At 37.6% G+C, this 24,510-nt stretch overlaps 1 protein-coding gene across 3 annotated transcripts in view; it reads left to right on the forward strand.

Moving 5' to 3' along the window:
- Window positions 1-24,510, forward strand: part of LOC121344692 (CD2 associated protein) — a 77,379-nt gene that overhangs the window by 48,722 nt on the left and 4,147 nt on the right. For 2 of the 3 annotated variants that reach the window (XM_041420878.1, XM_041420895.1), the window contains 10 exons: window positions 3,109-3,217; window positions 5,917-6,008; window positions 7,559-7,663; window positions 9,991-10,027; window positions 10,388-10,450; window positions 13,752-13,911; window positions 15,710-15,852; window positions 22,541-22,656; window positions 23,466-23,552; window positions 24,171-24,355. In XM_041420878.1, the coding sequence (XP_041276812.1) occupies window positions 3,109-3,217; window positions 5,917-6,008; window positions 7,559-7,663; window positions 9,991-10,027; window positions 10,388-10,450; window positions 13,752-13,911; window positions 15,710-15,852; window positions 22,541-22,656; window positions 23,466-23,552; window positions 24,171-24,355 (1,097 nt within the window). The remainder of the gene's footprint in view (window positions 1-3,108; window positions 3,218-5,916; window positions 6,009-7,558; window positions 7,664-9,990; window positions 10,028-10,387; window positions 10,451-13,751; window positions 13,912-15,709; window positions 15,853-22,540; window positions 22,657-23,465; window positions 23,553-24,170; window positions 24,356-24,510) is intronic. The other variant, XM_041420886.1, reaches the window with a different exon arrangement.

Consider the following 24,510-nt stretch of genomic DNA (forward strand, 5'->3'; position numbering starts at 1 on the left):
TCAGAGCTATGTGGTAAAATACACAGTGCCGTCTCAAACACATCTGCAGTGTGAGGTCCCTCTGGTTCATCTTGTAACAGACTTTATGTATAGTATGGGAGAAGATTAAGTCTACCAATATAAGTTAAACTTGTCTTTTAAAACAAGGACTATTTTGGCATTTCGTTGTGTTTTGGCTTATTTGGTTTTTTCCCTCAACTTTCGGTGGATGTTGAGATTGCTGTTCTAGGTGTCAACTGCCATTACCTTCAGTGAGTGCTGCCAAACTTCATAAATTACTGGTTGTGTAAGCCTGAGAAATGCAGTTCCAGAATTTTGCATTTTCTTTTCCCCATTTTTTTATGATTGAGTGGGAAAAGGAGCACTTTTATTCTTCAGTGTTTGAATTTTGTTTTGATCTGAACTCAAGAGTGCTCTTACCCCCCCTTGGAAGCACAGCAACAATGCTCAGTTCTTTAACTTGAATTTACTATTCCAAAAGCTTATATATGGATTTTCAGCTTTTGGTAAATTAAAGGCATCTGAGATAGTCCAGAGTTTCAGTTTGGACTCAGGTGATCAAAAAGACTTTTAAAGCCTTTTTCTATTTCAATTTTTGTTTGTGGGTTATGATCATTAATGCTGTTCTGGTGAGTGATTTGTTTTCCTCTGCCATGGTAATAACTGTAATGGTGTAGGGCAAAAAGTGAGGCCAGTCCCTGGGAGGAGGGAGAATCAGAGCCTTCCTTGAATATGTTTTCCCTCAATAGCAATGCTCACAGCAGTGGCATGGTGTGTGTAGTGTTTGTTTCTGGTCTGGTCAGAGCATCAGATGATTTGAAAAAGTTGCAAGTGTGTTGCTTCTTAAAGAGGGTGTTGTTTAGAAAAGGAGGTCGGTGGCAGAACTTACTGCAATCTTTCAATATGTAGGTGAAGAGAGACTTTTGACTGAGGTCTGTAATGAAAAGACAAGGGGCAATGGCTTAAACTAAAAGAGGGGAGACTTAGGAAGAAAAGAGGGGAGATGAGGAAGATTTTATTCATGGTGAGGGAGGTGGAGTGCTGGAACAGGTTATGCTGGAACCACACAAGTTATGGTGGTACCGCATCTTTGGAATTGCTCAAGGCCAGACTGGATGGGGCTCTGGCTCTGTGGGAGGTGTCCATGCTCATGGCAGGAGTTGAACTTGGATGGTCATTGAAGGTCCCTTCCAGCTGAAACTTTTCCGTGATTGTGTGAAGTCACATGGATTCTCCTCATTCCTCCCCTTTGTCCCTTGCTGCGCCGGTCTGTGATCACTACATGTTCATGTGAATGCTGTTAGAGTAGGTTTTCAGGGCCTAGCTTCCAGTTTGCTTTCTTGTCGTGAGATTGATCGTTCAAAAGGGTGCTTCCCTACTGTCTACCTTGTCACCTGGGAGTATAAAGAGCCTTTCCAAAATTGTGCAGTTAATATGAAGTCTGCTGAGACCTTTTGAATTGTTCTGTTTGACTGTGTATATGCAATGACATATGCTGGTGCTGTGCAGTTTTGGTTGGCCTGTTTGGAAAGGTCTTGTAGATCATTTCTCATCAAGAGGGGAAATGAAGTGAGAAAACAGTTTTGCATAGCTTAATGTCAGAGAAATAAACAATTTAGTTTAGCACTTAATATTCCACTTATACTTGTTGCCAAAGTCATCCCAGAGGTGGACAGACTTAACAGAACAGCTTGGAGAGCCCAAGGGAGATAATTCTCATGAAGCTTTTGTAAAAATTGATGGCCTCCTTGGATTTGTGCTTAACTTGCTTTGGGGTTAGCTGATGAAATGCTCAGAGAGCACTGTCAGTCTTTTAAGACAGTAAGAAAAAACAAGAAAGCTGTGTAGAGGAGAGAAGTCTCCTTTCCCTTGGAAAATTCAGGCTGTTCAGCCCAGGAAGGCTGACCACTGATGGATCTGAAGTGCCCAAGAGTGTCATTGCAGGAGAGCCTTCCAGCTCTCCCAGCATCCCGCCTGGGCTCAGGCTATTTATACCCTGTCTGCCTAAAGTTCCTCTCTCATTCCTAATTGCATCTTATGTTGGAAGGGGGAAATGCAGAGAATTGTTTCCGTGTTGGAGGTGTTTAATCTCAGAGGAGGGTTATTTTAGTGCTTCCTTCATATATCATTCTGGAGAGAGTTAAATTGCATAGGTACTGCAGGAATATCCCAAGTGACCTTGGCTTCCTCTATGGTATGTCAGAGACACCAAGCATCAGCCTACAGGCATTGTCTGGCTCTAAGGAGAGTAAATCCAGTTCCTCTGACAGTAGAAGATCTGCAAAGTTGAACTGTAGATGAAAATGAGCAGAGTAACTAAAGGCAGTGGGATTTTTCATATCAGAAATGCTGTTAGGGCTGCTCAGGTGAGTACTGACTGTAAGATCTTATTCTGTGTTTGTAGCTCTGGGTGTGAAGAAGTGGATGCAGCTGAAGCTGTCAGAATTGGCCTGGCAGCTCAGTAATTTTCTGAGGGGCAAAATGAGCTATTCTGTAATATATTTTGGTTAGATTTTAACTCTGAAACTTGTGGCAATGCCTCTTTGTTTTTTCATTTGGGAGAAATCTCCAGTGACACTTGAACTGTTCTGTACAAATTGCTGAGAGTGAAGGGAAGCTGGGACGGGTTTTCATGTTCTCTTTCATTTGTCTGAGTAGTTAGAAACTGCTTGTCTGAGATGCTGTGTGGCTCCTGAATATCTCTGCCTTATTCCAGTGTAAAGTAAGAATGGCCAGCAAGTTACTGTGAGCAGAGCTGTTAAATAACTGCTTCTGTTATGTGCTGGCGGAGGCAATATTCAGGCTAATGGGAGGGTAACACCTGCAACTGCTGAAATGCAATTGCTGAAGTATATTTGGCCACATCCTGAGATCAGCTTCCAGTCTGAAAGCTGTGCTCTCTCATTAACCAGTAGACAAACTCTAATTGCAGTATCTGTAATGAAGTAAATACAGTAAGCTGAGTACTTAGTGGGAAAACTCATTAAATCTCTTGGAGATGGTAATTTTCATCATCTCAGCTAATGAAAAATTCAGTGTGTTCTGTAACCTAATAAAAACAAAACTCTAAAGAATTTTTGTTAAGAAAGTTCTTTTCCCTTAATACAGCCATTACCTAACCATCCCCCTGGAACAAAGTTAATTCATTTTCCCAGTACAACAAAAACTGAAAACACACCTGAAGTAATAAAACCGGAAGCTGAAAGTAAACCAAAAGGTAAGGCTGATGGATATTTAAATCTGTTATGTGGTAGTCCTTTCTTAAGAACTATTTGGTTACCTTTTTTTTTTTTTTTCTGTTAAAATCTAAAACATCTGCGTGTACTGAAATTTTGTGTAATGTTCTGTACCTTTGAGGAGTTATTCAAGTGCAAAAAAGTCTAAATGAATTTTGCTTACATTTCTTTAGAAAAAGAATAAAAAATATTTGTAGGGTAGTCTCCCAGAACAAAATAAGGCTGCAGTAGGAACTTTTATTGCAACAGTCATTTTGTATTAATTTTCTGTTGACATGTTGTTTACTTTCTGCCTGGTTTGATTCTGATGGGATGCTGGAGACCTATTTCCATGGACCAGTCTCCCAGCACAATTTCTGTCCCTAAGTTACACAGGTTCCTTTGTAGGCTCAGGATTTTCCGTGGAGGTGGCAGCATTCATCAGAAAGTTGGTGTTAACGTTGTGTTGAGGTCTGTTCCCTTCATAATCCAGTTCCCTTGTGGTTCTGTTTATACTGGTTTTTTTTATTTTTCTTTTTTATCTCCTAAGAATTTATGACTTCATTGAGCTGCCAAATTGCACAGTTGTATCAAGAGAGATATTTTTAAGCCAACACAAAACATCTTGTGGGAGTGCCAACCCCGTATGAAAAATTAACTTTGATTATGTGATGTGTAGACTGCTCATTTCCCTGGTTCCAGAGCAGATGTTTTGTCAACTTCTGTATTGTAATTTTAAGTATATTTTTGTTTTATGTGGAAGTACCTTATTTTGGTGCGTTGTTTTCTATGGAATGCATAATTTGCAGAAGTAAGAAAACTGCAACATCTTGCTTTTAAACCATTCCAGTGCTATGCTCTAAGAACCAACAAGACAATGTGCAGCTCTGAGCATGGTGAAATTTGACTTGTCTAAAAATATGCATAAAAATTAGCTCAACTTTGTCTAGAAAGAAATTCCAACATTCAAAGCTGGACACCTAAAACATTCAGTATTTAGCTCCTTTGATAGTTTCAGGTGCATCTCATGCTACAAGCCTGGAAGTTGGTCTAATCCTGTAGCCAAGCTGGGTCTCTTTCCCAGAGAAGCAAATATATCAGAGAGGAACTTAAATATGACAATAATAGAAGCTGTAGGAGAAAATCAGTAGGTAATACCTATAGACACCAGATAAGAACATCGTAAACCTAAGGAAGACAGCTTGTTTTTCTTCCTTAATGTTTTATTTTAATGTGGACCATAGTGTAGTTGATGTGTCTCGTCCTCAGTTTTGAGAGACCAGGTTTTAAAATAAACTGTGTTCATCTCTTAGCAGATAAATGCAGATCTCTGAAATGTTTAGGCTAGGTTGGCTTATTTTGCCAACCTAGCCTAGTGAGGTTCTGCTGGTTTTGGAAGTTTGTTTTGGCCTCCAGTGCAAGTATATGAAATTATTTTCTTTAAAAAGTAAAGTAAACACCATTTGACTCCTCTTTCCCCCAGTTATATTAGGATACAGTATCTATATATATTATCTATTTAAGCTTGGCATACTTTGGCATTTTAACATAGTGGTTATTACTCGTTTTTATTTGTGAATACAATTTGTGCATTTTTAACTAAAGATGTGTATCTTTATTAAATAAAACACAACAGCAGCAAAAAGGTTTTACAACTGATTTATTCTTTTGCCACCCAGCAAAAGCTGTCATTAAGAATTGCAGATGATTCTGTGATTCTGTGACTTGATGGTGTGCTGCTCTAACTGGAGGGTGAAGCAGCTGCTGATTGTGGTGTCAGTGCCAAGCACCTGATTGGTTATGCAGCACCTAAAGAGTCCTTTTTGTCTGCTTCCTCTTTCTTAGTGTGCTAGATACAGAAATGCAACTTTTTTATCTGCTAAATTACTTTAAATATGCTGGGGTTAAAAAGTCTATGTTTATGTATTTTGGCCTTTCTCATAGTTGTTTTTGTGCCAGTGTGGGAAAGGAAAACAAATCTTCTTGCCTTTTCAATTGTTACCACAATTTAAAATAGATTAGTTTTGAACTGTTCCAAATGAAAAGAATTATTCTTTCTGCTTTTGCAGAAGAGGCTGTGGCTGAGACTTGATGGCTCAGATGAGCTCTGGTTTCAGGTGCTTAGCCAAGGAGTGCCTTTGCTTTAGTTACTTGCTTTCACTGCACAATTTCTGAAGGCTGCTCCCTGAAGTTTCTGTAGCTGTACATGTTAATAAAGGATGTCACTTGAAAACAGCTGCCTGTATTTAATGAGGATTGCAAATTTGAAATTTAGATGAATTTTGAGAAAATACATAAAAACTCTAATAAGCTTGAAATCATTGCTGTGTAAAGTACCTCAAAATTGAATATACAAATGCTATTGGGGGGGTAGATGTGCTGTTACAATTTTAACTGTTACACTTTTATTGCCTCTTTTCTCCCTCTGAAATCAGAGGGCTTGAATTAAGTTGCTGTTGTTAAAAAAAATGCTTTGGGGCTTATACTTTTAACTTCTCAAAGATCTATTTCCTTTGCTCAATAAGTATATAATCTTATTTTTCCTTTCATTTCAATATTCATAAATCAGTCTCAGGTGGCTGGTCTAGAAGGAAAGTGTGACTGCAGTGTGAATTTCTCAGCTCTCAGACAGCATAAGTGAGCTGTTATAATGAATGCTACTGCCCATGGTATCCAGATTAATTGTGCTCCTCTGTTCCAGCCAAGGAATATTGCAGGACAATATTTTCCTATGATGGCTCAAATGATGAACTTAGCTTTAAAGAAGGCGAGATCATTCAAATAATCAGTAAGGTAAGAAAGTTTGGTCTGCTCTGACCATGTGTATAGCTTTGGTGAATTTTGTACAGGGAGGTTGTGTATGAATTGAGAAGCAGGAGGGTCTGCTGGAGTAGATACTCCTGTAGACTGATTTCTCTTGTGTGAGAGTCATCTCTTTGCTTCTGCACTTAATGGAGATACAGATGACTCCAAAGGTTGTTCCAGAGTGGGAGGTTTTCTTGGGGTCCTCAAAGGCCAGTGGGATCAGTGTACACTCAGTACCAAATGCCTTTTTAGTGAGGAAATGGGAAAAGCTTTGCAAACTGCCCCTTTACCTTCAGAAACAGTTCTTGTTCCCTGGGGATTCAGAATAACCAGACAGAAGTCAATGATACTTTGTGTCTGTAAGAGAAACATGATTATTTAGTTGAATGTTCTCATTAGTGTTGAATTCTGAAAGCACCTTTTTGATAGATCATTTTGATGCAGAGATGGCTCTAAACAGAAAATAAACCTACCCATAATTAATTTCCCTGCATTATTCTGCAGTCTTTTGTTAGTTTATATGCTTGCCTATATTAAGAAATGATTACTTTCCTAAAAAATTGAAAGTTTCATCTTCAACTTTCACTCAGTTGCAGGAGACTTAACACATTTTTCTTTATTAAAATTTTAATTTTATGTAATTAAATAATTGATATTATGAGCATCATTGATCATAAATGCAGTGGAAAAGAGTAGTTATGGAAGGTCATTTTGTAAACTCAGCAACCCTTGCCCCATCTCCACTCAATCTTTTGCCTCTGTCTTTTTAAACCAATTTATCCCAAGCACACACTGGTCCAAAGTGGAGATAAGAAGAGTTGTCCAAACTAAGTGGCATCTCTGCCCATGGCAGGAGGTTTGAACTGGGTGATCTTTTAGGTTCCTTCCAGCCCAAATCATTGTAGGTTTCTGTGATTTTTTTGGATCTGAGGCACAGAGGAAAGCTGTTATTTATGCTGGTAAAGTATTACATCATACTTTCTGTTATGGACAAAGGCCTTCATCCAGTAACATCATGTAATGGAGTTCTCTGCCACTGAATTAGTTACCCAATATTGTATTTTCATTTCTCATAGTATGGTTATTTTTTTCTCTCAGGGAGGTATATTCTTCTACTTCTTCACCATTTTCAGACCAGTGGAGCTGATCCATCACATCAGAATCACTTTTATTTAGTAAAGTTGTGTGTCATGCCAATAACATTTGGAGTATTTACTGAATAACTTGCTGGTCAAGGAAGCTGAGAAGATCAAATGTTGTGTGTTAGGTCTTAACTAGGTTTTTGTATTTCCTTCCCTTTGCAGATCTTATCCTTACACCCTTATCTTATATGATGTAATATAATTTCATCCTGCATTTTAGAAAACAAACAAAAACTGACCAAACCTGATCTGATCTGTTGTTTCCCCTTGTTAAGTTGGCCAATTTCAGACAAACAATTACTTTGTTGTGAGTAAAAGGGGAGAAGCTGTTGTGTTGCTGTGTCTGTTCTGGGGAAGAAGTAAATGCTGGTTGAAATGACCTGTTGTTTGTTTTAGGACACTGGAGAGCCAGGCTGGTGGAGAGGAGAGCTCAATGGTAAAGAAGGAGTCTTCCCAGATAACTTTGCTGTTCAAATACAAGAGTCTGATAAAGACTTCCCTGTAAGTTCTTACACCTATTGTTTAGTATCACAAAAAAAACCTATTAATGAAAATGCAGAGAATAAAAGAGGTCACAGCACATTATGCTGCTTAAAATATTACAGTTGTGGTAGTTTTAACTTTATCTTGACCTAGTTGTATAAAAGAAGAAAGATGAAAAGGTTAATCTTTGTGTTTAACTTGTCCCTAAATACTAAAGTGAGGCATGTTTTTTTGAAATTAATGAATGAGGATGATCAGGTCATTTAGAAAAGGGTGTAGTTCTGATAGCATGGTGTTACTGATTACTGAATTAAACCCTTACTGTTTAGGAAAGAGATAAGCTGTTGTTTTTTTCCATCTCAAGTCCTTAAGTAACTGTAATTACAAAATGTTGAATGACCCTTCTGGACCTGACTGGGATTTTTCCATGTCAAAACTTGCAGTAAGCTGCAGTATATGGAGGATATTTTTTGGGTGGAATTTAGAAATATCTTTTCACCATCTCATGTACTAACTTGTGGAAATTCATGTTTTCATGTGGTACTCAGTGACCCTGTAATTTTGGTCCTTGTTTTACAATGTGTTTTTTTGTTGAGATTAGTGTGATGATTTGCTTCTGTCACATTTGTGTAGCAAAGATGGTTGTTTTTTTTTTTGTAATTCCCAAATGTACATCAGGTGGAATGGATTCAGCTCCAGATCAGGAGGTATTAATTTATAATTTATCCTGAGTTACCTCACAACTACACAGGAACCTACCTACCCCTCCCAGTCAGAATTTTCTTTACAGATGGATTCTCAGCTGTGCAAGGGCGGCATAAATGCCATAAAATACAAGAAGAGAGGGTAGGTAGGATTGCTATTTCACAATACAGAGCTGTTTCCTACGGAGGGGGTGACACCATTCTTTTACCCTAAACAGCATTTCCCTGCTTTGATCCTTTGTTCTGCTTTGTGTGCAGTGTCTCAGCACAGGGGTTCACCTTGCACTGAGCAGCTTTCAGGTTCAAGGCATTGGATGGCTGGTGATCATAATCAGCTATTTGATACTGACTTCATGAAAACACAGAGCAGAACTGTATAATGGCAAGTTGATGCTGAACTGTTTAATTGTTTCTGGTATAGGCAGCAATGCTGCACAGCTGGATAATGTAGTTACTTTTTTGGGAAGAAAGAAAATAGAATCTTGTTACTTAGGTACACTCGCTTTTGTGTCCTCTGAAACCAGAGAAAGAAATTGAATATGGGTTCTCCTGCTTGCTTAATTACATTTCACATGTTAGAATAAAATCTTGTTGCATTAAAAAGAGCTTATTCAATAGCTGTAGGGGCACAGAAGTGAAATCCATCCATAGCAACTGTTTGAAAAATACCTACTGCAGGGTGTTTTTGGAGGGGTTATGTTAGACAGAGCCTGTATGGTTTCAGCAGTGTGAAGAACAAGTGGTTTTGTAGCTTTTGTATCATTTTATCAGGGAATCTTGTCCTCAGTACAACCAGAAAGGCCCCTCTTCTAAAGCAATTTAATGAATCACATTCTGAGGATGAGTGGCTGAGCTCTCTCCTGAGAGGTGCCAGTCTCCTTTCAGCAGGACAGAGATTCAACTTCCAAGTGTATCAGAAAGTGATGAATGACTGTTTCAAAATAGTAATTTCAATGTACAAACTGTTACATTGTGATATTTTGTACATTTTTAATGGCTGGCACAGCTTGTCTATCTTTCCCACTTAAATATAATGATAAGGGAATTAAAATCAAAGTTTTTCATGTAACTGCAGTCTTTGAGACAAATGCTGTCAGCATCTATTAGTTTTTTCTTACACTTGTAATTTAAAAGTCAGTTAATTGAAGCCATTCCTCTGATACTCAATTCAGAAATGTGTTTTTAGTGAAAGTGAACACTTTTCGTTCAAAAATTACTTGGTTACTCTTTTAAATTGGCATTATACTAACTAAGATTCAGGTTTACATATTGAAATCAAAATTAGTGTGATCTAGAGCAATTCTTTGGACTACAAAAGATGAAATTACTGAATTTAGGTTTTTTTTTTTTTTTCCCTCTGTTTATGCACGTTGCTGAAGCTCTGATTTCATTTGAACAGACCTGAATTTTGTTTCTGAATTTTTATAACTGGTTGTCTGGGAGATACCAGAAGAATTGTTCCAGGTCTTTCTGTTTCCTGTCTGAATTGATTGCCTCCTTTGTGAAATACTTTGAAATCAGGTGGTAAACAAGCTCCACGTTACAGTATGCAAAACAAAACACAAATGAGGCTGTCTTGGATACAGAGAATATCTGCTTGCTTGCCTGTTTGACTTTGGTTTTTTTCCTCTTCATTTGCAGAAGCCAAAGAAACCTCCACCTCCAGTTAAAAGTCCAGGTATGTAGTACATGTCTGGTGGTCTGAGAAAATACCAAATTGCAGAAGCAGTGCGTGACTTCAAAAGAAAATTTAGAAGTAGCTTTTTATTTCCTAGTAATGCAGCCATAGTCACATTTTGGCTTACTTTTCATACTTTATATATTTTGCTGCTGCTGTATATTTTTAAAATTATGATGGAGCCTACTTTGGAAACATTTTAACAATGGCTCACCATTTTCTGGGCTCAAGTGGGTGTTTATAACTGGTATTAGACTCCAAAAAAGAGAAGACACAACTTGGCATTAGTTTTGTATTTAGTTAGTGACCAAGATAATTAAAGCTCTTTGAAAAATGTCTGTGGTTTGTATTTGCATTCAGCTGCAAGACCTGAATTGCCAACTGGAGAGAAGAAATTGCTTTCTTTGAGGCCAGAAGAAAAAGGTAAGGACAGTTTTCTTCATGGTGACTTGGCTGCTCTGGCAGTAGGGTCTCTGTTCAGGAGCCATCATACAAACTCCCTTGGCACCATCTACTGAAGTTGTCATGTATGTGATGTTACAGAAATGTCTTTGGAGTGGTTAGAGGAACTCCTAAACTCTGTTAAAATGTTTATTTCTTATTATTACATGACATTCTCAAGATTGGTTATTATATTGCACAGTAACATAGTTACTATTAAATTTATGAAGGTGTAGTTGTGTGACAGTGGCTGCAGTTTTGAGCAGCAGTAGTAAATTATTAGAAAGGCAAAGGTTAACTGCTGCAAAAATCAGTCTGTTCAAAAGTATTTTGAAAGAGCTACACAGAACAGATAGAAGACTCCTTAGATAGATGCTACAGTCTCAGAATAGAGATTTCTTACCCTGATAATTCTTCCTATATTCCATATTTTCAAGTTCCCCTGAATTTGGAGACATTTACTACTTTATTCTTAAAATTTAAAGAACACCTTTTTCCAGAGGCAAAGCTACTGTTGTCACCCAAACAGATTCTAAAAAGCTTCTTTCCATGTGTGAAAAAACGAGGCAAGTGAAAAAGTTTGATTTGTTTGAAAGTGAGAAGCTTAAACAAATGTGCTGGTTGGGCCTTGCAGAAGAAATCCTGATGTTCCTGCAGCTTAACCAAATTACAAAACCACTCTGTCCTGTGAATGGAGAACTGTGGCTGACCAGCATTTCTACCAGTGAGGCTGCTGATGGGTTTCTTGGCTTCCTTGGGCAGTTTTTATTACCCCCATTTTAACAAGGCACCTTCTCAGGTATTGAATATGAAAGACACCTGTTAAAGTCAGTTCTGTTTGTTCTGTATGTGCGCAAACAAGTAATTTCTATCTGTTGGAGCAGTATCTTCAGGTATGAATTGAGATCAACTGTATGATTCCAGAAATATTTATCACCTGGTCTTTTTAAATTCTTCTAAACTGAAGCCAGTTTAATTTTAAACTGGTTCTGTTTGGACTATGGTGTTAATCTTTGCATAGTTGAGCTCAAATGTTCATGGAGGAGTAGAGGAAAAAATATTAAGTAACACCATCCAAAAAACATAGGAATGTGAAATCTTGTACAAAATTATGTAAGGTAGAGTTCTTCTTTACTGAGCTACAGGAAGTGAAGGAGGAAAAATTTGTTATGGATTCAGTTGCAGATCAGGTAATAAAAATTACTTTTTTAGATAGCACTAGTGTTTTACTGGAAGATATGCCCATTTATCAGTGCAGTTGTACTTGTGGAAAAATAGCCCTGTTAATACTAGTAATTGAACTTATTAAGTATGAAATTGTTCTGTAACAAGTTCTCAGAAAAAAAAAAAATAATTGAGCAGCTCTAATCAGAAGCTGTCAAACCATGTCATTTTTTATGCCTGTTGGGAGACTAATCTGCCTTTAATTGCAATCAAAAATTGATGAAAAATTAGAGTTTCTATGGGTGTTTCTCGATTTGTCGTGAAGGACACTTAGTGGTGTCATGTGGAAATTTTTTTCCAGTGTAAATGTGTTCAGATTTGTATCTTTTATTTCCATTACTAAACTATTCATTTTTAGCCAACACTCTTTTTCATTGAGGAACAAAATCCAAAAAAGACACATCATTTTGTCCAGCAGAAATTCCCAGTTTCTGTGCTCATGGTGAACCTTGGCCTTTGGTATTAACTTATTCCACTTAGCTATAGACATTTTTTATATTCAGATTTTGAGTGGGAGTATTAGAAGGGAGAACTGACAGATGAGAGTTCAGGACAGAGTTTGATGACAGCATTTTTTCTACCCTATTATGAACTCTCTTATTTTTAAAAGCAGAAGGGGTAATTCTCAACTTGTGCTGAGCACAGCTCCAATAAAGCCGATTGATCTGCAGTTAGTGCTGGCTGGTGTTGGGAGTTTAAAACTGGCAGTGTTGAGTATTGGGTGGGGAGGCAGGAGAGGATGGTGCTGCTGCTGTGCTGCTTTTGACAGGGCAGGCAGCCCCACCGTGTGGCAAATCCTTCCACTGCTTCAGCATCCTGTGTTCTTGGATCCATGCTGAGAGACTGCAGGGAGATGGCACCCCCTTTGTTTTTGCTTATTTCTCCTCATGATGTTCAAGTGTTCCAGAGCAGGAAAACAATTCTGCCCATGAGCAATGCTTTTGGCAGAAGTGTCTCTAGGATCTGTTTGCTTCCCAATACTCCGGTGAAAGAACATTGGCTTCTTCCTGTTTTGGGGTTGTAGGGGTGCTCAGTGGCTGCAGGACTTGTCCAAAGGAAATCAATCCTAGACCTGGTAGTTCAGGCACTTTGCTGGCATGGAGCTGAAACAAATACCCAGCCCAGCTCCCAGGTCCATAGCATATGTAAACATTTCACACCGCATCAATACTTGGTTAAAAGCAAATTGCAGGAGGGGAGGATGGGGAGAATCAAAGCTGAAGGTCACTCTCTCCATCCCAGTTTACTGATTTACTGTCCTATAAGGGCAGTAACTGTAAAGAACTGTAACCCCTTGCTGTGACCTAAATTATTTTTTAGAATATTCAGTACTTTGTGTATACTGAATTGTGGCATGGTTTTACAGAGCAAAGTAGAAGGTTTGCTCTGGCTCTATCCAGCAGGGTAGAGTTAGGACACATGGGTTCAAACCTATTCAATTACTGCTTGTAAAGCAGCTTGAATTATTCAGGGTCCCATATGTTGTATGTCAGCTCCTCTGGACAAGATTCAGTTAGGTCATGCAGTCATTGAATAAATAAATACAACTTTAAAAAAATTATTATCCATCCCTAATTTTTATCTCTTTGTAGGAAGGTAGACTTTAGATAAAATAAATTGAGCTATTCAGATAAAAATTCATTTCTCTCCTCCCCTTCTTCCACAAATAAATTATGCTGCTGTGTGTATAAAAAGTCTAGTTGCAACAAAATAAAAACCCCTACCTCTTTAAAAGAAAATCAAATGAATTGGTAGAAAAGACAAAGCAGTACAAAGATTTTTGGTTCTTAGCTGTCATTTGCTGTGCAATAATGTGAATCCATAATTTATTACTACTGTTTCATGTCAGTAGGAAGATTTATCTTACTCTAAGATAAATCTTTCTGAGCTCAGGTAAGTAGTTTGTGTGTTTTGATAACGTGTCATTTAAGACACTTGCATATGTGTTTTTCATTTTGATCTTCAGAGAAGGCATTTCTGACAGCAGGTGCTTTCTAACTGTTTAGCAGTGTAAGAATTCTAGACAACGTGGGTTTTAAAATGTGACTTCCTTTGTCAGATGAAAAAGGAGCTTTGGATCCGAAGCCTTTGAAGCCACAAGCTCCTCAAGTACCACCCAAGAAGCCTATTCCTCCAAGCAAGACCAACAGCCTGCTGAGAGCAGGGCTCCTGCACCCAAAACGTCCAGACAAACCTGGTTTGCCATCATCTGCATCCAAGTCAGTATGACTGAAACTGCAGGCACCAAGTATATTCACTTTGATTTGTTGTGTGATCTTCCCTCATGGATGAGTTGGGAAGAAATGTGTGCTTTAAGGGTGAAAAGGATACAAGGATAAGTTTTGCCTTATACCTACCATTTTCTTACTTCTCCACATCTTTATCAGTGTGAATTTAGGCCTTTCAAATACTGAGACATTGAATCCATCTCAGAGTCAGCCTTAGAGCATAACTGACCATGGGGCAGATGAAATTGCTCATCTGATGACTGCTGTAGCTACAGTAACAGGATGGAGTAAAAGAATGTGGGCATGGCCCTTGAGAGTTATTATTGTGTTGAAAAAAACCTGGAAAATTTGAGCTGCCTCAGTGTTCAAGGCTTGAGCACTTTGTATAGGGTAAGATAAATGGAAGGGAAGAACTGAGCACAGATACCCGTGCTAAAGGTACTCACTGTGGCTCATGTCTGCTCCTGGGGAAGGAAGCACTTATTACAGAGCCACATTCAACTTCTCTACTCTTGAGCCTTCTCACTTGGGTACAAATACTTCTAGATCCAGTTAATTTTTTTTTCCTCATGAGTTTGAAACTTTCACTAAAAGTAATTTTGCATCCATAGAGTCTCCCATACATAGAATTTTCCTTTCTGTCTCCATTGCAGCAGTTGCTAGGCCCTTACCCAGAAGTGTAAACCAGCAGCTGACTGGTAACTGTCCCTTTGGGATGTTCAGCTGGCTTGAAAGAACCATGAGAAAATGAGGTTGTGATACACTTGGTCTTGTGCAAATGAAGCAGACAGCTGCTACACCAAATTGCTTACACCTTAAATAACTTTTCAGTATAGAATTGTGTTATATTCACTTGGTATTTTGGAGGCTTTCCCAAGTAAATATTATTTTTTTAAAACTACAAGTCATATTCTTTTTCAGCTTAGAAAATAATTATTGTTCTAAAGGGATGCACATGTGCAGTTAAATAGAGGTCTGTAGTAAGCTGTGGGCCTTTAATAACTGAAACCTTTACATGTTAGAGATATTTAAATATCTGAAAGTTTTTAGCATTGTTTCAGGAAGATCAGGCTGCTGTCTCTTTTTCTACTGCAATAAAACTTACAGGCTCTGGGAGGTGAATTAATGAAAGGGGCACAGTTTATATATGGCATATATGCAGGCCAACCCAATAATCAGGCCTGCTCAGCATGGGTTTGTGATGGCAAAAATTGTAAAGGAAAATGTTTTCTATTATTTTTAATTTATTTTGATGGAGGTTGCATTACTTTGGATTTTTTTCATTGTTGTTCTCAGGGTTTTTGTTGTCTGTGAATGATGTGAGCAGATATGGAAGGAATGCATGGTAGGACAAAAGCTACAAGGTGGCTTTTTCCCTATCCAGCAAGAAATGACTTGTTCTTGTTAGCCCTTTTTCCTGTACAGAAAGATTTCTTTAATGTCAAGGAGTCAGTTTCTGAATTATTTCAAGAAGTATTAGTGAAAATGTTATTCAGCTCACCGGTCATTTGAAGTGTAATATTTTGCACTGAAATGCCAAAGTGTGTCCTGTAGTGAAAGTTCTGGATTATTTTCACATGGGTTTGTGCACATCTGACAACTCTGCAAGAGATTGAACAGAATAATTAGTTTTCATAGGAGTAGAATTGCTCTCCAGAAGCCTTGATAAAACAAGGCCTTAGAAAGTGATAAAATCTACTGTATTTTTTCAGTTTGCTTCTAATTCTTGGTATGTTTTAAACTATTTCATCTCCTGACTAGGCAGGCTTTGTCTTTTTGTCTTACACAGAACTAATGGAGAAGTTGTTACTCTTCGACCAAAATCTGAAGTTGAGCCAGTAGCAAAACCAAAGTTAGACTCTGAACCATTGCCACTCAGACCAAAATCAGTAGAGGTAGATTCACTTGTGGTAAAGAGCTCTAAAGAATCAGGTAAGAAATTAAATATTCTTTTGGCCCTTTCTGTTTGGATTGCTGTGTTTTACAGGGTTGGAATAAGCTTTTGAGTGATTTACTCAAAATGCCACTGAGTGCATTTATGCCTCTGTATTCTTTTAGAAGTGCTGGATGCAGCCAAAGGTAAGAGTCAGCAGGGGATGAGCAGATGTCAGCAGGGTATTTGCAGGTAGCTGCTGAGCTCTGGGTTGGAACAGTGGATAGGAAAGGAGACAGAGATAATGGTTTATCCTTCTAATTTGAAAGCTTGCTTTTTTTGCTGCCACTTTCATCTTGAGTTTTTATGAAGTTGTTTTCTTAATGGCTGGTTCAGTTTGTTCTGCTCTTGCAATTCAGATAACTGCTTTTCTAGCTAACTTCAGAACTCTTAGTAATGCCATTACCTTCGGCCTCCTTTAGTTCAGAGCTATTCCAGATTTTGACTTTATCATACCTTAAATGGGGGCCTTAAAAAAGCATGGAGCATTGTACATTTGAATACATTCTTATGGCTTTGCTTAAAGCACCTTGAGCCAAACCTGGCATCTCCTTAATTCTAAATATATCCACTAAAACCTTTGTGATAGTGTTTAAAGCACCCACATTTAATGATCAGAACCTCTGAACTACTGTATGGATACATTAGCTCTAGACTGACAGTGCAACTGATACCTGACCTCTGTGTGTCACTTAGGCAGAGATCAGCTGCTGTGGGCATATTTTTCTAAACTCTAAATTATTTATATTTTATGATTAATCACTTCTGAAAAAGTTGTAGTGAATTATACCTGCAGTGTTCTTCTTGCATATCTCAAATGCAACTTTTTGTCTCAGAAAATATTTTAGTAAAAATAAATTTAAAAATAGTATAAATATATTTAATTTTAAGGTAAATTGCGGTATTCTAGTTGTAGAATAGTTAGTCCAAAATATAATAAATTCATCTGGAAGATAAAAATAATGCATTGAAAGAACTGAAGCAGCTAAGGAATGGAAAAGAATACTCCTGACTTTTTGTCATTGAGCATATTAAATATGCTTTTTAAGTGTAAATGCTTTAAATGAGAAAACGTTAATTCATGTATGTTTCTAATACAGAAGTTATGCTGCTCAGGTTAGATAGTAGAAAAAAATTCTTTAATATGAGGGTGGTGAGGCCTTGGCACAGGTTGCCCAGAGAAGCTGTGGGTGCCCCATCCCTGGAAGCATCCAAGGCCAGGGGCCTGGAGGAGCCTGGAATAGTGGAAGGTAAACATCTTAAAGTTCCCTTCCAACCCAAGCCATTCTATGAGTATCAGCTTTCTAGCTAGTATAATAAATTCTGTGATAATCTCTAGGGTTGTGTTAGATGTGTTACTGTATAGCATGGTATCATTTAAACTCAGGAAAATCTCCCTATGAAAACAGCTGGAATATCTTTTTTTTTGTTTACATTCAGTTACCTTGACATCTTTAATAACCAGGGTGGCAACATAGTACCTGTGCTGTCAGGTGTTCATGTATATACTGCAATTCAGTGGTAGAAAAAGAATTTTACACAGATAGATTAAAAAAATTTTTTTTTTTTGCTAACATAAGTTTTTATAGGCTTCTGAAGAAATTAAAGATTTTAATACCTAGATGGGGCAGGGCACAGGGGGACACAAGGGGCTTATGAGTGAGGTCTGTTCTGTTGTGTTTGGTGCAGAGCAGGCTCAGGCAGTTCATGTGGAGCTGCAGCACTGAGAAGGGTCAAGGAGCTGCAGTTGAAGGAAAGTTTCAGAAATCTTCTGTTTGTCAAACTGACTTCCCTTAAAACAATCTGCATAAGTCAGTCCTACTTCTCTTGTGAAAAGGGACTGATCCAAACTTCTGCCAGTAACATGTAATGAATCTCATACTATAATTCTCTACATACTGTGCTGCTAAAGACATTTATTATCCTGTGCAGCCAAGGCTGTATAAAAAAAAAATAAGATGTTAGCTCCTTATATAACTTTTAAGACAGTTTAACCTTACAATAACTAGAATAGGTATTAATAAAAATGAGGGAAAATGGATGGCTGGGGCTGGCAACTGCTTTACCAGAGTATTTGTTTTTTATTTCTTCCCCCCTATTCAGATTATGATCCTGGAGTAGATGAATTTTTAGGAATTTTTTTTTTTAATATGGGTCCTGGGGTCCTGTGTTTTTTGCAACTTATTTCGACCATGAAGTGAGGTTTAGATTGAGCCACTTTCAGTTTAGCATAAGAAGCTGTAAATATTCTGTTAAGAAAAAAACAACCCACCCCATGCCAAAATTATGTCACCCGCCATCAGACAAGGACAAATAATCAGAACCATTTAGAAACACTGATCACAGTGAAATAACTCCTCTTGAAGTTTTAATTGAAAAATTGCATAAATGTTTCTCTTTTTGATTAGAGTCAAGTACTGTAAAAGACTAAAGCTGTAATGCTGGCATGCTGAACATGTAAAGCAATTCTGTTTTCTTCTACAAATGTTTCTTTTTCCTGCTTTGTAAAATAATTTTTTTGTTCAGAATCTTTTTCTAGACATTCCTCTCCTTGACTTTTCTTTCCAGATTTTGTTTCCTATCCTGTTTGCCATGTTTCCCTTCTTACGTGTCAGGAAATTACCCTACCCTTCTCCATTTTGGTAAGATAACAATCTCTAAGGAAATCCAAATGCTTTATTCCATACACATCCTCTTCTTAACATCGTGAGTGTGGTTTTCAGTTGCAATTATTTGTACTAAAATTTTGGGGTTTCTATTAAAAATGCACTTTTTTTTTTGTTTGTTTGAATGCCTGTTTTCCTTAGCTGTTAAAAGAAGTTACTTTAAGTAGGCTTTTCCTTTAGGAACTGGTGGGGACTAAAAGTAAGAAAAAATTTATAGTTGAGCTGTTGATAAGCCAAACTTTGTGTTTGTTTGTAGTGAAATATGTTCAGTACCTTTAGCACATCTGGTGTATGAAGGTTGAATGGCTTTATCATTCTGTACACACAAAGAACACAGTCTTGAAGCTTTTGGGCACCTAAATATTTTATAGCTTATAGCTGTCCCCTGAATTTTTGGGGGGAAATCTCAGCAAGATGAGTAATATGAGAAAGGGCAGCATCTTTTTACTCCACAGATTAATGTGAGTTCTTACCTTCTAAAATATTGGATACATGTCACTTGCATCATGGATATTTAAACCCCAGCCACATGAGATGGTGGAACCATGATTTCTTCAGCCACCCTTCAGCTTTGCTTCTTTTTGTGAAGGCTTTTTAAGACAAGCTGCTATGAATACACTTGAAACATTCACAAATCTTAACAAAGCCTCTCATTAGTTGTACCTGTCGAAGCTCCTAACAGCTCTGTGGTGGATCCATGGTAAGCTTGTAGAAGAGACTTTTCTAATACTCCATGCTATGTAACTTTAGGCTTAGCTCATCTTCTTAGAAAGATGCTCTTGCTCAGACATAACGTCCTTTTGTTGACCCAGATGACCTCCAGATGTGTGGTATTGCTCTTTTGGCACTATGATGGGATTTCCTTTAACAATTGCTGACAGGCTGTCTGTGAGAATCCTATTTTGATAAATCATTTTATTGATTGAAATGGGTGTAGACTGCGAACTTTCAATGGATTTCATCAGTATCTCTATTGGTTTACTGGTTAAATTTTCTCTAAAATAACTAAAAATGTTGTTTAAAAAGAAAAACAATCAAATAAACCCCCTAAGCCTGCAGTAAAACAAATCAACCTACCACCACCACCAAAAAACCCAAATCCCGATCTCCACCAACCTGTGTTTTAATTTCTTCCCTATACCAAAGCAATAAATTGGAAGAGTAAAAACAAAACTTCAGGTAGAGTTAGAATTCCCTCTGACTGGAATCTGCTGGCAAAATCTTAATGTTGAACAATTCTCTCAGTTGTAACAAATTCCTTTAGAAGCACTTAGAAATAGGAAAAAACTCCTTGGCTTTTGTATTATCCCACCATCTATATTTAAATAGTACACAGTTCAGGACTCTAGCAGTCTTCAAGTCTTGTCAAATATTGTGATTTTTTTTTCAAACTTTGCATTTTTCTTAATATATTTTTAATATGCCTGATGTTTACTGTTTGTGGAGACAGGACTGGCATTACAATCATAATAGCAACTAAATTTATAATTATTACTTAAATTTCTGGCAAAATGATTTGTCATTTCTGTGGAATGACAAAAGGATCATTTAAAGTCAGAAATTAGTGAAATGAGGGGAAAATAGCCATAAAATTTTTTCTTGTTACCTTTTTAATGATACCTAACTAACACAAATCCTAATTTGCCCTTTGGCAGCCTGGTCTAGTGGGAGGTGCCCCTGACCATGGCAGGGGTTTGAACAGGGTGATCTTTAAGATTCCTTCCAGCCTAAAGCCCTCTGTGAGTCTGACAGCTTTGTACTCTGGGATTGCTGAGAACTGAGTAAACACCATGCAGATGACCCCATGGTCACTGTTGCTTGCAGTGTATTAAATGAAATACTTTATTGGCACAGACAGGAACAGAAATCTTAGAAATAGGAAAAAACTTGGCTTTTGTATTATCCCACCATCTATATTTAAATAGTACACAGTTCAGGACCCTAGCAGTCTTCAAGTCTTGTCAAATATTGTGGATTTTTTTTTCAAACTTTGCATTTTTCTTAATATATTTTTAATATGCCTGATGTTTACTGTTTGTGGAGACAGGACTGGCATTACAATCATAATAGCAACTAAATTTATAATTATTACTTAAATTTCTGGCAAAATGATTTGTCATTTCTGTGGAATGACAAAAGGATCATTTAAAGTCAGAAATTAGTGAAATGAGGGGAAAATAGCCATAAAATTTTTTCTTGTTACCTTTTTAATGATACCTAACTAACACAAATCCTAATTTGCCCTTTGGCAGCCTGGTCTAGTGGGAGGTGCCCCTGACCATGGCAGGGGTTTGAACAGGGTGATCTTTAAGATTCCTTCCAGCCTAAAGCCCTCTGTGAGTCTGACAGCTTTGTACTCTGGGATTGCTGAGAACTGAGTAAACACCATGCAGATGACCCCATGGTCACTGTTGCTTGCAGTGTATTAAATGAAATACTTTATTGGCACAGACAGGAACAGAAATCCCTTCTCATTTATTTCTCCCTCATCCTCTTTTCCGTCAGCTGCTTGCCATTCATCACTCTTCCGTTTTGTCTTTCTTTTTTTATTTTTTTTTTCTCTCCCTGCTTGTTTAATTGCAGGTGTGGTTGCATGTTTACAAAAGACTGTCTTGACATTCTCTTGAATAGAAGTAAAAAGCAGCAAAACTGATTGGTAACAGTGCTATAAAGGAATGGGTGATGAAGTAGGTCTGGTCAGAGCTGTCCAAAGGAGCTGAATGTTCTAAGGCCTTCAAGGATATTAATGCAGAGAACAGATTAAAATCAATTAAAACATTCAGTGGAAAACTTAGTACCTACTTAGTACCTACAGGTATAAAATAGCTTTGACAATGTGTAAGTAAAACTTGGGTTAATCAGACGATTTTAAGACATCCAGACACTGAAGGGGCATGAATGGTCTGGCTCGGTGTACCCAAGGCTTTTTTCTTATCTGACCTTAATGGGAATGCAGGAAAAGAGATACCATAGGTTCTATTTGCTAAATCATAATATCAAGTAAGAATCAGAGGTCATGAAAAAAAATCAAACCCAAAATCTTGAATGTTGTTTATGATGCCTGTAGTAAATATTGTGTGGCATTTAAGTTAGTCTATAGAATAAGTGATGATTGGGTTGTAAATTATATATAATAACTGTACTCTTATGTCAATGCTTAAATAAAAAGCACTCCTCAATCTCACTAAACATCTGTTGCCAGGTAAGTATGTTTATTTTTGTGGAGAAAAGGCCAAGTCCTGTTCTTACTTAGGCGAAATACTTACTTATGTTACTAAGACTAGTTGTGGTCAGTATTTCCTATTATCAACTTTTTTCCTGAAGTTGCCTGTTCCCAGAGGATGTAAAGCATTTCTGCTGATCTGAGAGAGAGAGTTTTCCTAGAGATGTGAGCGTAAAGAGCCTAATGAGCAAAGAGATCTGTGTGATTGAATAAAGTACAAGAGTGGAGTTTTGGAGTGTTTTATTCAAGTCTTTATGAAGTTGTGTATTATCTTTAGACACTCAACATTAAAAAATCTACCCTGCACAGACATAGGTGCAAGTAATGTTTTGTTAGCTTTCACCAGTGTGTGGAGTACACCAGTATGTAATTTACCGTTTTGCTTTTATTTTTGTCTTAGTCACTAAACTTGCATTTTCATGCTTTTCATGCAAGTTCAATGACAAGAAAATATGCTCTCAAGTAGTGGAATATGGCGGCTCTGAGAAAAAGTAATAAACATATTTTCTGCAGATGCTGCCACATTGCTAGAGCATTTCTTCTGTTCACACAAATTAACTTGAATTTAAGTTCTAGTTGAATTATTTTTTTTTTCAAGGGGGAAAATACAGTTTTCCAGATATGTCAAAGTCATGCAGTTGTTTCAGATACCTCATGTGTTGTACATGCTGAAAATCCTCAAAACACTAAGAATTCTGATAATTCTTTTTTTTGTCTCTCAAGTTAAAAAAAAGGGATAAAAAGAACTCAGCAAAACTTTCTGGTCTTGATGGTGGTCTCTGTTTTCATCTTTTGTAGATCTGTTAAGCTTTGATGATGTAATAGCTACCTCAGATAATCTGTCACACCCGACCGCGAATCGGCCCAAGATGCCTGGTAGGAGGCTGCCTTCCCGTTTCAATAGCAGTAGTCCTGTGAGTATTTTGGGGGTGTTCTCCTAGTAGGGAACTCAAAACTGGCTTCCCAGGAAACAGGACTACACTGGGGAACAGTCTTCTGAGGCATTTATCTGAAGAGCAAAATACTGCAGGGGTTCAGTTCCTGTAGGTTTTGTGTGCAGGGAGATCCATTCCCAGCAGGGAAGTGAATGTAAGGGAAACAGCTGGAGCTGTATTGCAGCTGAGGGAAGTGTTTCTGTTCCATGGGGTGTTGCTGCAGGAAATGCTCAGCTCTTCTGGCCTCCCTGATGGTGCAATAGGTGTGGTACATACACAGTTCTGAAAGTGTCTTTAGTGACTGACAACTGGCCACTATAAATTTTATGCTGCTGTAACATGGGGATTGTGTTCTTAGTGCTGATGTGAGGTTGGCAGATAATGAGAAGCAGGTGGTGCAGTGTCCTTGAAATCAGTTTTTGCCACTGGATGTTGCATAGTTATGCCAGTTACCATCTACAGTTACTGCCCATTTGTGTTTTATGGAAGCACCTACAGGCTCCCAAAAGTGTCACAGACTCAAATATTGCAAATATGCTTGAAAATCCTGCCCAAGATTCCTGTGTTTGATTTAAGTTCAGCTCAATGTGGGGAAGGAAAGTTCTGACTGTCAGGGACAGAAAAGTCTGCTAGTGTAGCAGTTTAAGTTTTGTTACTTGGTTTTCCCCTTTAATACTGCTTTTTTAGAAACATGGGAAAGGGTTTTTTTTTATTTATTTACTTTTAGGTTTTGTTGTTTTTCTTTTTAATTCTGAAAACTTTTTCATTCCTTATGAATGGTTTACCAGGCAAGTCAAAATGTGGGTCCAGAAAAAATATTGAAGGTGCAGAAAGAAGAAGAAAGTGCCAAACCAAAGCCAGTTGAAACAAAGAAGGTATGGTGCTACCAAGGAGCCAAAGGAGTACCAGGGAGCCTGGTGTTAGGTTCATCCTGTTTGCATTTCCAGTACAGGTTCACACAATCATCTGAATGCCAGTGCTTGTAGTTATGTACAAGTGAGCTCAGTCATATAGTATAAATAGTAAGAAATTTAGTATTGAAGTTTGTTTATACTTGCAAAGTGCATGATTCTGATGAGAACTGGTATATCAGGTGGTATTTCCCAAATAAGTTCCGTATCTGGTGAGCCTTCAGTCTCCTGACAGACAGAATAGCTGAGCAGATCAGTGGAGTGCACAGAAGTTTATAATGATCCAGTGGAATCCATTAAAGCACTTTTTTTTCTTTTAAGTGAAGAGGACTGAAGTGTAAGTACTTTTTTTTTAGTGACTACAGAAGAACCTCAGGTAAATCCTTAATTACGAGCTGTATAAAGTAACCATCTCATATACACCAGTAATCCATTCAAACTGGACCTTTTTTTTTTACCTTTTATGTAGAAAATTAAGGGAACTTATGCACATTTAGCTCCTATCCTGGTACAATCTGTGTGCTGTAAGGATTCAGTTCATAAAGATTTTACTTCTTACCTCTCTGCCAATTTATTTTTTAGCCATCTGCATTCAGCCCACTGATTCCACCTTCATCTCAGAGACCAAGTTCTGTCATACTCGACTTTTTACCTGGAGACCTGCATCTGAAAGGAGAAACATACGATGAAAAAATTTCTGTGGAAGAGCTCAGGACTCAGATTAATGATTTAATGGGTTTAGTAGATGCCCTGAAGAAAGAGCATGGGTAAATATTTCCTTAATCAATTTGCAAGGGGTTATATAAACATCTTATAAATGTCTTCAATGCCAGACTTTAAAATAAGAAAGCTATTCTATGCGAATAACATATTAATTATTCTATGCTAATAGCATATTATTAATTAATATTGGTATTTTCTG

Source organism: Onychostruthus taczanowskii, unplaced genomic scaffold, assembly GCF_017590055.1.
Source record: "Onychostruthus taczanowskii isolate IOZ18803 unplaced genomic scaffold, ASM1759005v1 scaffold11, whole genome shotgun sequence".
Taxonomy (NCBI): domain Eukaryota; kingdom Metazoa; phylum Chordata; class Aves; order Passeriformes; family Passeridae; genus Onychostruthus; species Onychostruthus taczanowskii.